This window comes from Diabrotica virgifera, chromosome 6 (assembly GCF_917563875.1).
Source record: "Diabrotica virgifera virgifera chromosome 6, PGI_DIABVI_V3a".
In the NCBI taxonomy this organism is placed as follows: domain Eukaryota; kingdom Metazoa; phylum Arthropoda; class Insecta; order Coleoptera; family Chrysomelidae; genus Diabrotica; species Diabrotica virgifera.
The window spans coordinates 12,286,573-12,298,759 of NC_065448.1; the positions used below are offsets into that span (position 1 = coordinate 12,286,573).

The window sequence follows — 12,187 nt, forward strand, 5'->3', positions numbered from 1 at the left end:
TTTTAAAACGTAGGTAATGTAGGTAGGTAGCTATATTTTTACATTGTATGATGCTACAATGGCATTAGAAATTCACTGGGAACGATGTAAGACCTGTTCGCTGTAAATGTACTTGTGTAAAAGTACATGGATGTTAATCAGCCAGTATATACTTGTTTCTTGGATCACAACAAAGCCTTCGATAAGGTAAGACATAACCTTATCGAATTATTCATTGGAAAAACTTAAACATGAGAGACATCAGCATCATTAGTGCTATTTATTATAATCAGATCGCTGACACGGGAGGCCCTTTTTGCTGTGCAAGTGCTATTTCAGAGATGCAGGGATGTAAATTGTGATATATACGTATGCTTTACAGATTACCAGAAAGCATTTGACAGAGTAAAACATGACATATTAATAACTCTAATGCAAGAAATTGGAATTGACAACAAAGATCTAAGAATTATTATCAGAAACATTTATTACAATCAAACGGCCAAAATCAAAATAGAAGACCAGTTAACTGATAAAATTGCAATAGAACGAGGAGTACGACAGGGCTGTATTTATCTCCACTACTATTCAATATTTACTCTGAATGGGTATTTAACCCTTAAACGCCCAAGGGTGGGTAAAAAATGTCCACCTAATGCCTATTCCCTTCTAACATATTTATTACGTGTTTAAAATTTTTTTAAAAATTATTTATTGTTAAAAAGACAGCCCTTTATCGAATGTTAATTTGGTTCTACCGATATTTTTGAAAACAAAAGTAGCATCTTGAGTTGAATATGGGTGGGCATAAAAAGTACACCCTTGGTAAAACTTGTTACTAAAGATTTCTCTATAATTTCTCATTGGCAGGAAGATAATTCATATAGTTATCGACGTATAATTACATAATCTACATAATTATCCGCCAACGAGGAGGTTGAAAGGAAGAATGTGGTGAAAATCGACAAATCTGAATTGCTGGCTTTTACTGGTGTGTTAATTTTGATGTACATTGTAATTTTGTTGTAAAGTTTGTAAATTGTTTATATTAATATTTTAGAAGATGCTGTGTTTATTAAGCATAAGATTCTTAAGTTTAATCCATTTCTAACAACTCACAATAAATATATTAGCTATTTTCGAGGTGGACATTTTTTACCCACCCTTGGGCGTACATGGAACCTAAGAAAGGTTGGGCGTTTAAGGGTTAAGGAAGCTTTAGACGGTTGTGCGAAAGGAGTATTAATAAATGGTGAATGGTTGAATAACATTAGATATGCAGATGACACCATAGTTTTTGCCGATAATCTGAATGATTTACAGATATGTATTAACAAATCGTATGACAGAAGCCAGCAACAGATACGGACTAGCCCTTAACATAAAGAAGACCAAATTTATGACAATTAGTAAAAAAACAATACTAAACGCTCAACTTACAATCAACCTACAGAATATCGAAAGAGTTGAGCAATATACATATCTGGGTACGAATTTAAATAGCCAATGGGACCGCTCAACAGAAATTAAACAGCGAATAATAAAAGCGAAAGCAGCATACGTTAGAATGAGACCCATTTTTAACAGTCGAGACATATCATTAAAAACAAAATACCGTCTGTTGTAATGCTACATATTCACAGTTCTGCTCTACGGAATGGAAGCGTGGACACTAACTGTTGCATCTATGAATCGGCTCGAAGCTTTCGAAATGTGGTGTTATAGGCGCATCTTACGTATATCCTGGGCTCACAGAATTACTCATGTGGAAGTCCTGCGTAGAATGGGGAAAGAGTGTGAAATTCTCATAACCATTAAAACAAAAAAATTAGAATATCTAGGACATGTAATGAGAAATCAAGAACGTTACGGCCTTCTCCAACTGATTCTCCAAGGGAAGGTAAATGGTAAAAGAGGAACGGGAAGAAGACGCTTTTCCTGGCTTTAAATTTTTCGAAAGTGGTATAACACGACTACCACTGAGTTACAAACTGAAAAAAGTATTCTGTAGCAGGGACATTATAATTTTTTTAACGATAAGAGTTCTGAGCAGGGTTGCCAGGTCAGTGTTTACTTTTTCAGTAGTTTTGCTTTCAAAAATCAGTAGAAATCAGTAGATGCTTTTGAGTGTAAATACAGTTAAAATTGTGTTATTGGTCACCTGTCAAAATCGGCCACCTGTACTTACGGCCAGTTTCAAAATTCTCAAAACCAATTATATGAAGATTTCCTTATTAGCCTAATAAAATAAAAAAAAGTCAAAATGTAAATTCGTACAGGTTAAAACAAATTTTATATCAAAGTTTAGGTGGGTACAAAAGATATTTTCAAGAAAGTATCCAAATCATACAAGGGGATCATTGTTTAAATAATTAAAAAGGGGTCATTTTTGCAAAAAAAATACTTTTTTAACTGCTGAGGTCATTCACTTATCATTGAAGGTCTATGGGATTTTTTTCTACAAAGCTGAAGGGTAAATCTTTCACATAAGACTTACTAAATTAAATTTGACCCCCTATTTATTTAAATAATTGTATATAAAACTTAAAAAACAAATTTGCAAATAATTATTTTTAGCGTTTTAAATAAGCACTATAAAATATCTTATTTTACAGACTAAGTTGCGCCATGTTACCAGTATTAAGCAAAAAAAAAAATTGGTCAAAAAATATTTAATATTTTTTGAGATATTGAAGTTGTTTATTAAATGTTACTATATTTTCAATTGCAAAAACGCGGTTGTTGCCAAAGAAATATTCACCTGCTTAAGATCTCATGATTTTTATTTTTATGTATATTGTCGATAATTGTATGGATACATTCAAATTTCAATTAAACTCCCCACTAAAATGGCATTTGAAAATCATACAAATTTGTTTATAATTTGTTTTTTTAATAACGTCGCGGGGATTAAGTATTTTAAAATGCCGTTTCGATAATTGGGTTCCTGGGAATTTTTTACTAATTAACACAATTTTTTTGTCGTTTTTTCTTCTTCTTTTTTTCCTTGGAGTTATATTACTACGGGCTCTTTTAGGGTTAAATTTTATTAAGAATGTTGAGTCTAAGAGATCTAGATTGTAGACCTAAAAATATTAAGATTTAACTAAAATCTCTTAAATAAAATGTGGCTACTTACTGAGTTACGGGGTGTTTTATATAAAAATTTAAAAATTATTGTTACCAAGTACTTTAAAACTATTTAACGTATCCTTATCATACTTGGCAGAAAGTGTGGCTATTATACACCCTACTAAATTGTGATTAATGAACGTTTCTAGCTGGTGCCAGAGGCGTACGACAGGGGATAGTGAATGATTGACCCTTCCCAAATTCTACGCCACAGAGTGAATTACTATTTTAACGAAATTTTTCGTTTCTCCAATACTTTGTATGTAAATAACTTTATTGGTATCGATAAAGTCGTCAGTTTGAGAGATATTGGAAGTTTAAAATGAATGAATGAATGAATCAAAATAACTATGCCGTTTCATTTTTAACGTCCAATATCTCGAAAACTAATGGCTTAATCGTTACCAGTAAAGAGTATATTATTTACATATAAAATATTGGAGAATCCAAAAATTTCGCTAAAATAGTAATTCCCTCGGTGGCGTAGAATTTGGAAAGGGTCAACCATTAACTATCCCCTGTCGTACGCCTCTGGTAGTAGCTAGAAACTTTTATTTGTCACAATTTAGTAGACTGTATAGTACCCACACTTTCAGTGTAGTATGATAAGGATGCGTCAAATAGTTTGAAAGTACCTGGTAAAAATAATTTTTAATTTTTAAATTAAACACCCTGTAACTCAGTAACCAGCCACATTTTATTTAAGTGATTTTAGACCAATCTTAATATTTTTAGGTCTAGAATCTATAACTTAGAGATTCGACATTCTTAATGAAACTTAACCCTAAAAGGGCCCGTAGTAATATAACTCCATGAAAAAAAAAGAAGAGGAAAAAAGACAAAAAAATTTGTTAATTAGTGAAAAATTCCCAGAAACCCAATTATCGAAACGGCATTTCAAAATATTTAATCCCCGCGACGTTATTAAAAAAAAAATTATAAACAAATTTGAATAATTTTCAAATGTCATTTTAGGGGGAAGTTTAATTGAAATTTGAATTTATCAATACATTTATCGAAAATATACATAAAAATAAAACTAATAAGATTTAATACAGGTGAATATTTCTTTGGCAACAACCGCGTTTTTGCAATTGAAAATAGAGTAACATTTAATAAACAAATTTAATATCTCAAAAAATATTAAATATTTTTGGACTAATTTTTTTTTTTTTTAATACTGATAACATAGTGCAACTTCTCCTGTAAAACAAGATATTTTATAGTGCTTATTTAAAACGCTAAAAATAATTTTTTGAAAATTTGTTTTTAAAGTTTCATGTATAATTATTTAAATAAATAGGGGGTCAAATTTAATTTAGTAAGTTATATGTGAAAGATTAACCCTTCAACTTTGCAGAAAATAATCCTATAGACCTTCATTAGTAATTGAATGACCTCAGGAGTTAAAAAAGTAATTTTGTTGCAAAAATGACCCCTTTTTAAGTATTTAAAGAATGATCCCCTTGTGTGATTTGGATACTTTCTTGAAAATATCTTTTGTACCCACCTAAACTTTGATATAAAATTTGTTTCAACCTGTACGAATTTACATTTTGTTTTACATGTAGTGAAATTTTATTTTACTAGACTATATTTAAATAATCCAATAATACCAGGTCATAATGATGACCATCGGTATTGACGGCCATCTTTATAATACGGACGCTGTCAAATAATCTCGTACATATTTTTAAAGCCCGTTTCATAAAAATTTACCTGTTGATAACGGCCAATATATGTTGATAGATTTCAGTAGGTCAGTAATAATTATTGGAGTTAAAATCAGTATGTCTACTGAAAAATCAGTAGACCTGGTAACCCTGGTTCTGAGATGCTACGTGTCCTCTGTATTATTTTATAGGTTGGAGGCTTGGACATTAAAGAAATATGTTTCGGACAGATTAGAAGCCTTCGAGTTATGGGCCTACAGAAAGATATTAAGAATTGGAAATGAATGAAAATTAAGAATGGGAAAAGATAAAGGGGTTTTAAATACACTTAAAGGTAGAAAACTGCAATATCTGGGACATGTTATGAAGGGCGTGCGTTATAACTTGTTGCAATTAATAATACAGGGTGGGTATCTCTTTAGAGTAGCAGTATCGAAAGTGCGAATTGCCATGATGGTTGTCAACCTTCTTAAAGGAAATGGCACATGAAGAAAACCATGGCGAAAGTTTATATAATTAAAGATATAAAAAAAAATAATATAAAAGGAAGGACTCTCTCCAATAGAAGATACAGAAAAACTGCATATCGAAATTTGTAGTGTATTAACAAGTTCAGCAATAGAAAATTAATTCACAAATATTCACAAAGAAAAGAAGACTATGACAAAAAAGTATATTTAAGTTTTGCTTGTGGCATTGGAATTATAACACAATATATTATGATAAATATTCTTACCCCTACTAACTTCAGATGTAGTTTCATTGTGTTCTAGTGCTTTATAAGCCACTAGTCCTCCTAACCGCCCTAACTGTACATTATTGCTCGTGCTGCCAGATGGATGGGCATAACCTAGAATATAAAATAATAAATAAAAATATTGTGTGTGTACTTTGTACGCACGTAAGAAGTTATACCTCTATTATAATATAATCTAACTTCATATTATGATTTCAACGAAATCAATATATCTACACTCAGATGCAAAAAAATCGATCCACTAAAAATTTGGTCATTTTTGAAGTTTCGAAATTCCTAAACCTGTTGTTCGATTTAAGTGATTTTTTTACCACGTTATAGCCTTATTCATTGACAATATCGATGTAATAATATTGTTGCTGGACAGTCAAACTGTCATTGTATACTGAGTGTACGAATCAACCTGTGTTTTCTTCTCAAAGTTCGCATCACCTTGTGGACTATTCTAGCACTTATAAAATACTGAAATTAAAACCTAACTATAGCCTCAGGTTTTCTTAACATTTTGTCTTTCGATTCATTCGCTTATGTTGGATAATAAAAAAGTTAGGTACTTTAACAACTGGCCATGTTCGTCATCAGTACAGGGTTTTTTGAAATAAGTGCGGCAAACGTTAAGGGGTAATTTTACACATGAAAATAATAACAGTTTGCTTAATAATCATATGTCCGCAAACGCTTCGTTTTCGAGATACGGGATGTTCAATATTTTTTTACAAACTGACAATTTATTTATTGCTTTAAAACCAGTTGAGATATGCAAATCAAATTTGGTGGGTTTTAAGACGTAGTTATTGCACATTTTTTGACATACAATTAAGAATTTTATATTCACCATTAGCGTGCGTACGGGTAATATTATGGGTCATAATATCCGTTTGCGCGACAATGGTGAATATAAAATTCTTAATTGTATGTCAAAAAATGTGCAATAACTACGTCTTAAAACCCACCAAATTTGATTTGCATATCTCAACTGGTTTTAAAGCAATAAATAAATTGTCAGTTTGTAAAAAAATATTGAACATCCCATATCTCGGAAACGAAGCGTTTGCGGACATATGATTATTAAGCAAACTGTTATTATTTTCATGTGTAAAATTACCCCTTAACGTTTGCCGCACTTATTTCAAAAACCCTGTACTGATGACGAACATGGCCAGTTGTTAAAGTACCTAACTTTTTTATTATCCAACATAAGCGAATGAATCGAAAGACAAAATGTTAAGAAAACCTGAGGCTATAGTTGGGTTCTAATTTCAGTATTTTATAAATGCTAGAAAAGTCCACAGGGTGATGCGATGACTGTTTAGCAACAATATATTACAGCGATATTGTCAATGAATAAGGCTATAAGGTTGGTAAACGGTAAAGGTACAAGGGAACAAATCCTGAACAACTCATTGAAAAGTCTAGAGAATTTCAAGTACCTATGATTATATGCTTCGTTGACTATCAAAAGGCATTTGATTGTGTAAACTGGATAAATCTGCGGTCAATTTTAATAGAAATGGGCGAACCAATGCACCTGGTGACACTTATTAAAAATCTGTACCAGTCTAATATAGCGACAGTACGACTAGATCAGAAGTTCTCAAACCAATTCAAGACCGAGAGAGGTGTTAGACAAGGATGCGTGTTGTCACCTGACTTATTTAACATTTATGGTGAACATGTCATGAGGATGGTTTTAGAAGGATGGGACGGTGGAGTAACAGTAGCTGGTAGGAAAATCTCCAATTTAAGATTTGCTGATGACACTACACTTATAGCAGCAAATGAGCAAGAAATGTTTGATCTTCTGCGAAGAGTTGAGTACGAAAGCAATAGAGTTGGTCTGAAAATCAATAAAGCTAAGACAAAAATAATGGTGGTCGACAGATTTGACACTATTCAACTGACTAATAAACAAGGCGAAAACGGCGGGTTCGAAGGGAAAAATATTCCCACGAGATTTTTTTGCATAATCACATTCACGAGACATCCCAGAATAAGGTTCAAGAAGTCGCCCAAGTGAAAAGTGGGCCAATTTTTTTTAACAATTTTTTTTAATCAAATTGCAAGAATCAATATTTTTGGCCCGAACAATTTTTTCTTTAATTTTTTGGACCATTCTGGACAAAAAACGTCTCGTATAATTTTTATCTAAAGTTGATCGTTTTCGACTTCTAAGCAATTTAAAATTGAAAAAAACCAAAAATGGCGATTTTCTAGGCTTAATAACTCGGTTAAAAGTTATTATTATGAAAGTCAATATATGACTAAATCAAAGTTTGAAGCCCCCCTACAAGATCCTGAAGAAATTTTTGTCATTATTTTATTACTAAGCTGTTATTTTTAAGTAAAAATAATAAGCGCCATGCACGTGTGCGGGGCTGTAAATGCTGAGTGCGAGAGAGAAGCTATTCCAGCAGTCCAATTGTGCATCTTACTCGCACTCACATTTACAGCAGCGTCAATACGATACAACCACTCATTGTTATTAATTAAAAATAACAGCTTAGTAGTAAATTAATGACACAGATTTCTTCAGGATCAAGTAACGGCGACTTTAAACTTTGATTTAGTCACTTTCTGACTTTCAAGATAATAATTTTTGACCGAGTTATTAAGCCTTAAAAATGGCCATTTTCGCGTTTTTCAAATTTTAACTTGCTTATAACTCGAAAAAGATCAACTTTAGAGAAAAATTATAAGAGACCTTTTTTGTTCATAATGGTACAAAAAACCTAAAAAAATTAGTCCGGGCCAAAATATTGATTTTTGCAATTTGATTAAAAAAAATGTTAAAAAAAATTTGGTCCACTTTTCTTGTGGGCGACTTCTTGAACCTTATTCTGGGATGTCTCACGAATGTGATTATGCAAAAATATCTCATGGGAATATTTTTCCCAACGAACCCGCCGTTTCCGCCTTGTCTATAACATATTACAGGAATACCAGATAGTAAACACCTTTGTCTATCTCGGGTCTAGTACAACTAACGATGGTAACTGTGAAGCAGAAGTTCGGAGACGTATTAGTATGGCAAAAAATGCGATGAGTCGCCTAACTAAAGTTTGGAAAGACAGATCTATCTCTCAAAATATCAAGATGAGACTTGTGAATGCCCTTGTATTCTCAATATTTCTATACGGAGCAGAGACTTATACTCTTCGCGCATGCGAGCGCCAAAAAATTTATGCCTTTGAGATGTGGTGCTGGAGAAGAATGCTGCGCATACCTTGGACAGCTCATAGGACAAACGTTTCCATTCTAAACCAACTCAATATTAAAAAAAGGCTGTCCACAATATGTCTGCAACAAATTCTACAATTCTTTGGTCACGTGGTTCGCAGAGGTGACGACAGTTTGGAGAGATTAATTGTTTCTGGAAACGTTCCGGGGAGAAGATCAAGAGAACGATCACCAACTAGATGGTCTGACCAAATAAAGCATTCAGCTGGAAACTCATTCTGCGAAGCTCTTAGAGCAGCTGAAGATAGAGACCAATGGAGAAACATTGTTAGGAATATTGGAAGAAATCACGATCCTCAGTAATGGGGAAACGACAGGAGAGAGAGAAGGCTATAACGTGGTAAAGAAATCACTTAAATCCAACAACAGGTTTAGGAAATTCGAAACTTCAAAATGACCAAATTTTTAGTGGATCAATTTTTTTGCACCTGAGTGTACTTTAAACAGTTTTTTGTATTGTATTTAAATATTAAACTAATTTTAGAAAGAACTAAAAGAATATCAAAAATTTAATAAAAAAAAATATGACTTTGTCCGGATTTGAACAGGGGACCTCTCGATGCCTAGGCGAATACTCTACCGATCAGCTACCACCGTTTTTGTATTCAGTCGATCATTTCTCGGACATAATTACAATCACGGTGACAGATACATTAATTGAAAATAAACATTTTCAATGATACTTATTACGAGGAAGACAAATCCACAGACATAAAAATTATAATAAATAATACATTTACTAAAAACACTAATAATATATTCATTTCACACACACCTTCTTTGCGCTATATAACTTAAAAATATGTAGCGACTAATATCATACTGTCGGTGTGCGCATGCGCCCAGTAAAATAAAAATTCACCCTCGTGCCTAAAAAAGTATAACTTCAATAAAAATTTATTTAAAAATGTAAAAATACCTTTAAGCACTTTTTGGTATTGGGGGTAGGGATAAAATGAATAGTAATATAAAGAAAGACAATAAAACGAATAAAGAAACTAGAAAACCATCAAACATAGAAATACTAAAAGTTTATACTACACAGAAGAAGTAAGAATAATGAATTACCCAGCAGACCAAATGAAGAACCAGAAAGTTTACATCTACAAGAAAAGTAGGAACGCATAAATGAAACAGTTTTAAACACGAATAAAGAAACCTTAAGGCCGTGGGTACATAATTCGCAAATATTTTACGGCTATCCCTACCTTGTTTGTGTAGTAAAATTCACACTGGTATGGATATGTAAACATTACTAGAATGTCATTCTACTAGAAAATGTCATCATTAACTTAAAGAGATGGCTTTTGAATGTTCTTGGATAACTGTTATTGTTATATAATTGCAAATTATTAATTCAGTTAATAAATGTGATTATTTCATTCATAGGAGATTCTGACCAATAGAAAGCTACAGAAATCTAAATTAAACTGATAATTTTTGATAATTGCCCGTCGTTAAGCATATTACGTCAGATGCCATTCGTTGCTACGAAAAAATACATCCAGTGACATTAATGACAATTAATGTTTTAAAAATTATAAAAGTGATGACTTTCAACCGTCAAATATTTATAACGACTGTGTGTTTAATTGTAATAATTTGTACTTACATAAATAAATTACAATCAAATTTTGGTTTTGAACAGTTTTATTCATGAAATAATCGCAACAAATTTCACTCGATCTCTAAAATTAATATAGAATTTTTGCCCTCGTGACACTTTGACATAATTTCACTCGCCTTCGGCTCGTGAAATTAAAACTATGAAAGTGTCACTCGGGAAAAATTCAATAATTTTAGAGCTCTTGTGCAATTACTACTGATAATTTTTTCACTAACTATGTATTCAGTGATTGTAATAATTATTTATATGATTATATGTACAACAAAAACTAATACTGTAGCAGATGGATTTCTACTACAATGTTTTATAAAAAATATCCATTAATTTTATATCCTATCCCAAGAAAAATATTTATTTTTCTATTTTATTTTGTGAGTTTAAATATCTTTAAAATTTCTAAACCGTCCCTGCTTATGCGTAATACTGTTTGTTTCACAACATAGTAAAATCATAGGAAATTTCCTGTTTACTTGTATAAACATTTATTGTTCTGGAAGGATCCGTTGAAAAATCCCAGTATATTTCCCTTAAGTTTTGAGCGCTAAAAACCCTATGATATTATTGGTCAGAATTTTGAAAGATCCTTGAGTTCTCTCCGCCGATTGGTCAAATGTCAAACCGAAAGAATGATCGGCTTGAAGCGTAGGAGAACTTTGGGAAGAGAAGGTACGCGGTACGTACGCCGCTGAAAATAAAGTTTAGTTCAAAAAGTACTGTAGTTCTGAAAGCATGTTTGAAGTATAAGCATCTTTTTGTGTAGAACTCAACAGACTCACAAAGAAACGCACTTTGCCGGCTTTAAAATGGTTTTCTTTTTATGGTAAAAGAAGTGAAGGACTGGCAGTTTGTCCAGTAAATGTCAAGGAATATTATTACAATAGTTTCACAACATTTACATGGATATATTCTTGTGAAACACTATTATTGTTATGCAGTTTGATTTGCCGGTAAAAAAGAAGTGCGTGGTTCCTGGTTCCTGTTTTTATGATGTTATGGTAACATTCCTGTATTGAAGTATCCCGATTATATTTGATTTGGTATCAATTTTATCCAGTGTCCTGTGGTTCAAAATTGAATGTCCCCCAGTTGCTTTCCAGTAAGTACTCGATATGAGAATTTGAGGATTTTTCAAACGGCGTCCCAATTTGTTTAAATAGTAGGAAAGTCCTCAAGTCTGTGTAAGTACCTTTGCTTATTTGGTTATGTAGTTAGTCTTCTTTAAACCCTCCTACCCCTCGCAACGAATCTACGACCCGCCACCGCACAAAAAATGAGCTGTCGTTCGCATGAAGGTTTGCGTGTCTGTTCCTTCTACTAGCCCCATTCTGACCCCCCAGTATCTTGGTAGATAGTCTTTCCTTGTCCCCATTTGAGCAGACATTTAAAAACGCCTCAATACGCAATCGAGAAAAGAGGAAAAGTGTTAAAGTGATTTTTTAATAATATATTGTTACTATGGAACGCTTACAATTTTGAACATCTTTAACAACAAAATACTTGGATCACAGAATATATCTTGATGTATTCTCTGCTTGGATCTTCCACAAATAATACAGAATAAATAACTTTTTATTAATTTCACGTCTTAAATCAATTATTTATCAAATACACTATCTATCAATATTATTTAATCAACAAGTCAAAATATTCCCGATGCCATGTCAAATATTTAAAATTGTCACTGATTGTCAATGTCTGACTGACAATATGCATACGATATTATATTCGACTGAGTGCGTTGTAAGACAAAGATAGATTTGGAAAATATTACCACGGACATGG

General features: G+C 32.3%; 1 protein-coding gene across 1 annotated transcript in view; it reads right to left on the reverse strand.

Annotated features, from left to right (window-relative positions):
• The window catches only part of LOC114332200 (elongation factor Ts, mitochondrial), a 30,152-nt gene that overhangs the window by 1,787 nt on the left and 16,178 nt on the right, over positions 1-12,187 (reverse strand). Inside the window, exon 5 of the mRNA XM_028281950.2 lies at positions 5,521-5,634. Coding sequence (XP_028137751.1) covers positions 5,521-5,634 — 114 coding nt within the window. The remainder of the gene's footprint in view (positions 1-5,520; positions 5,635-12,187) is intronic.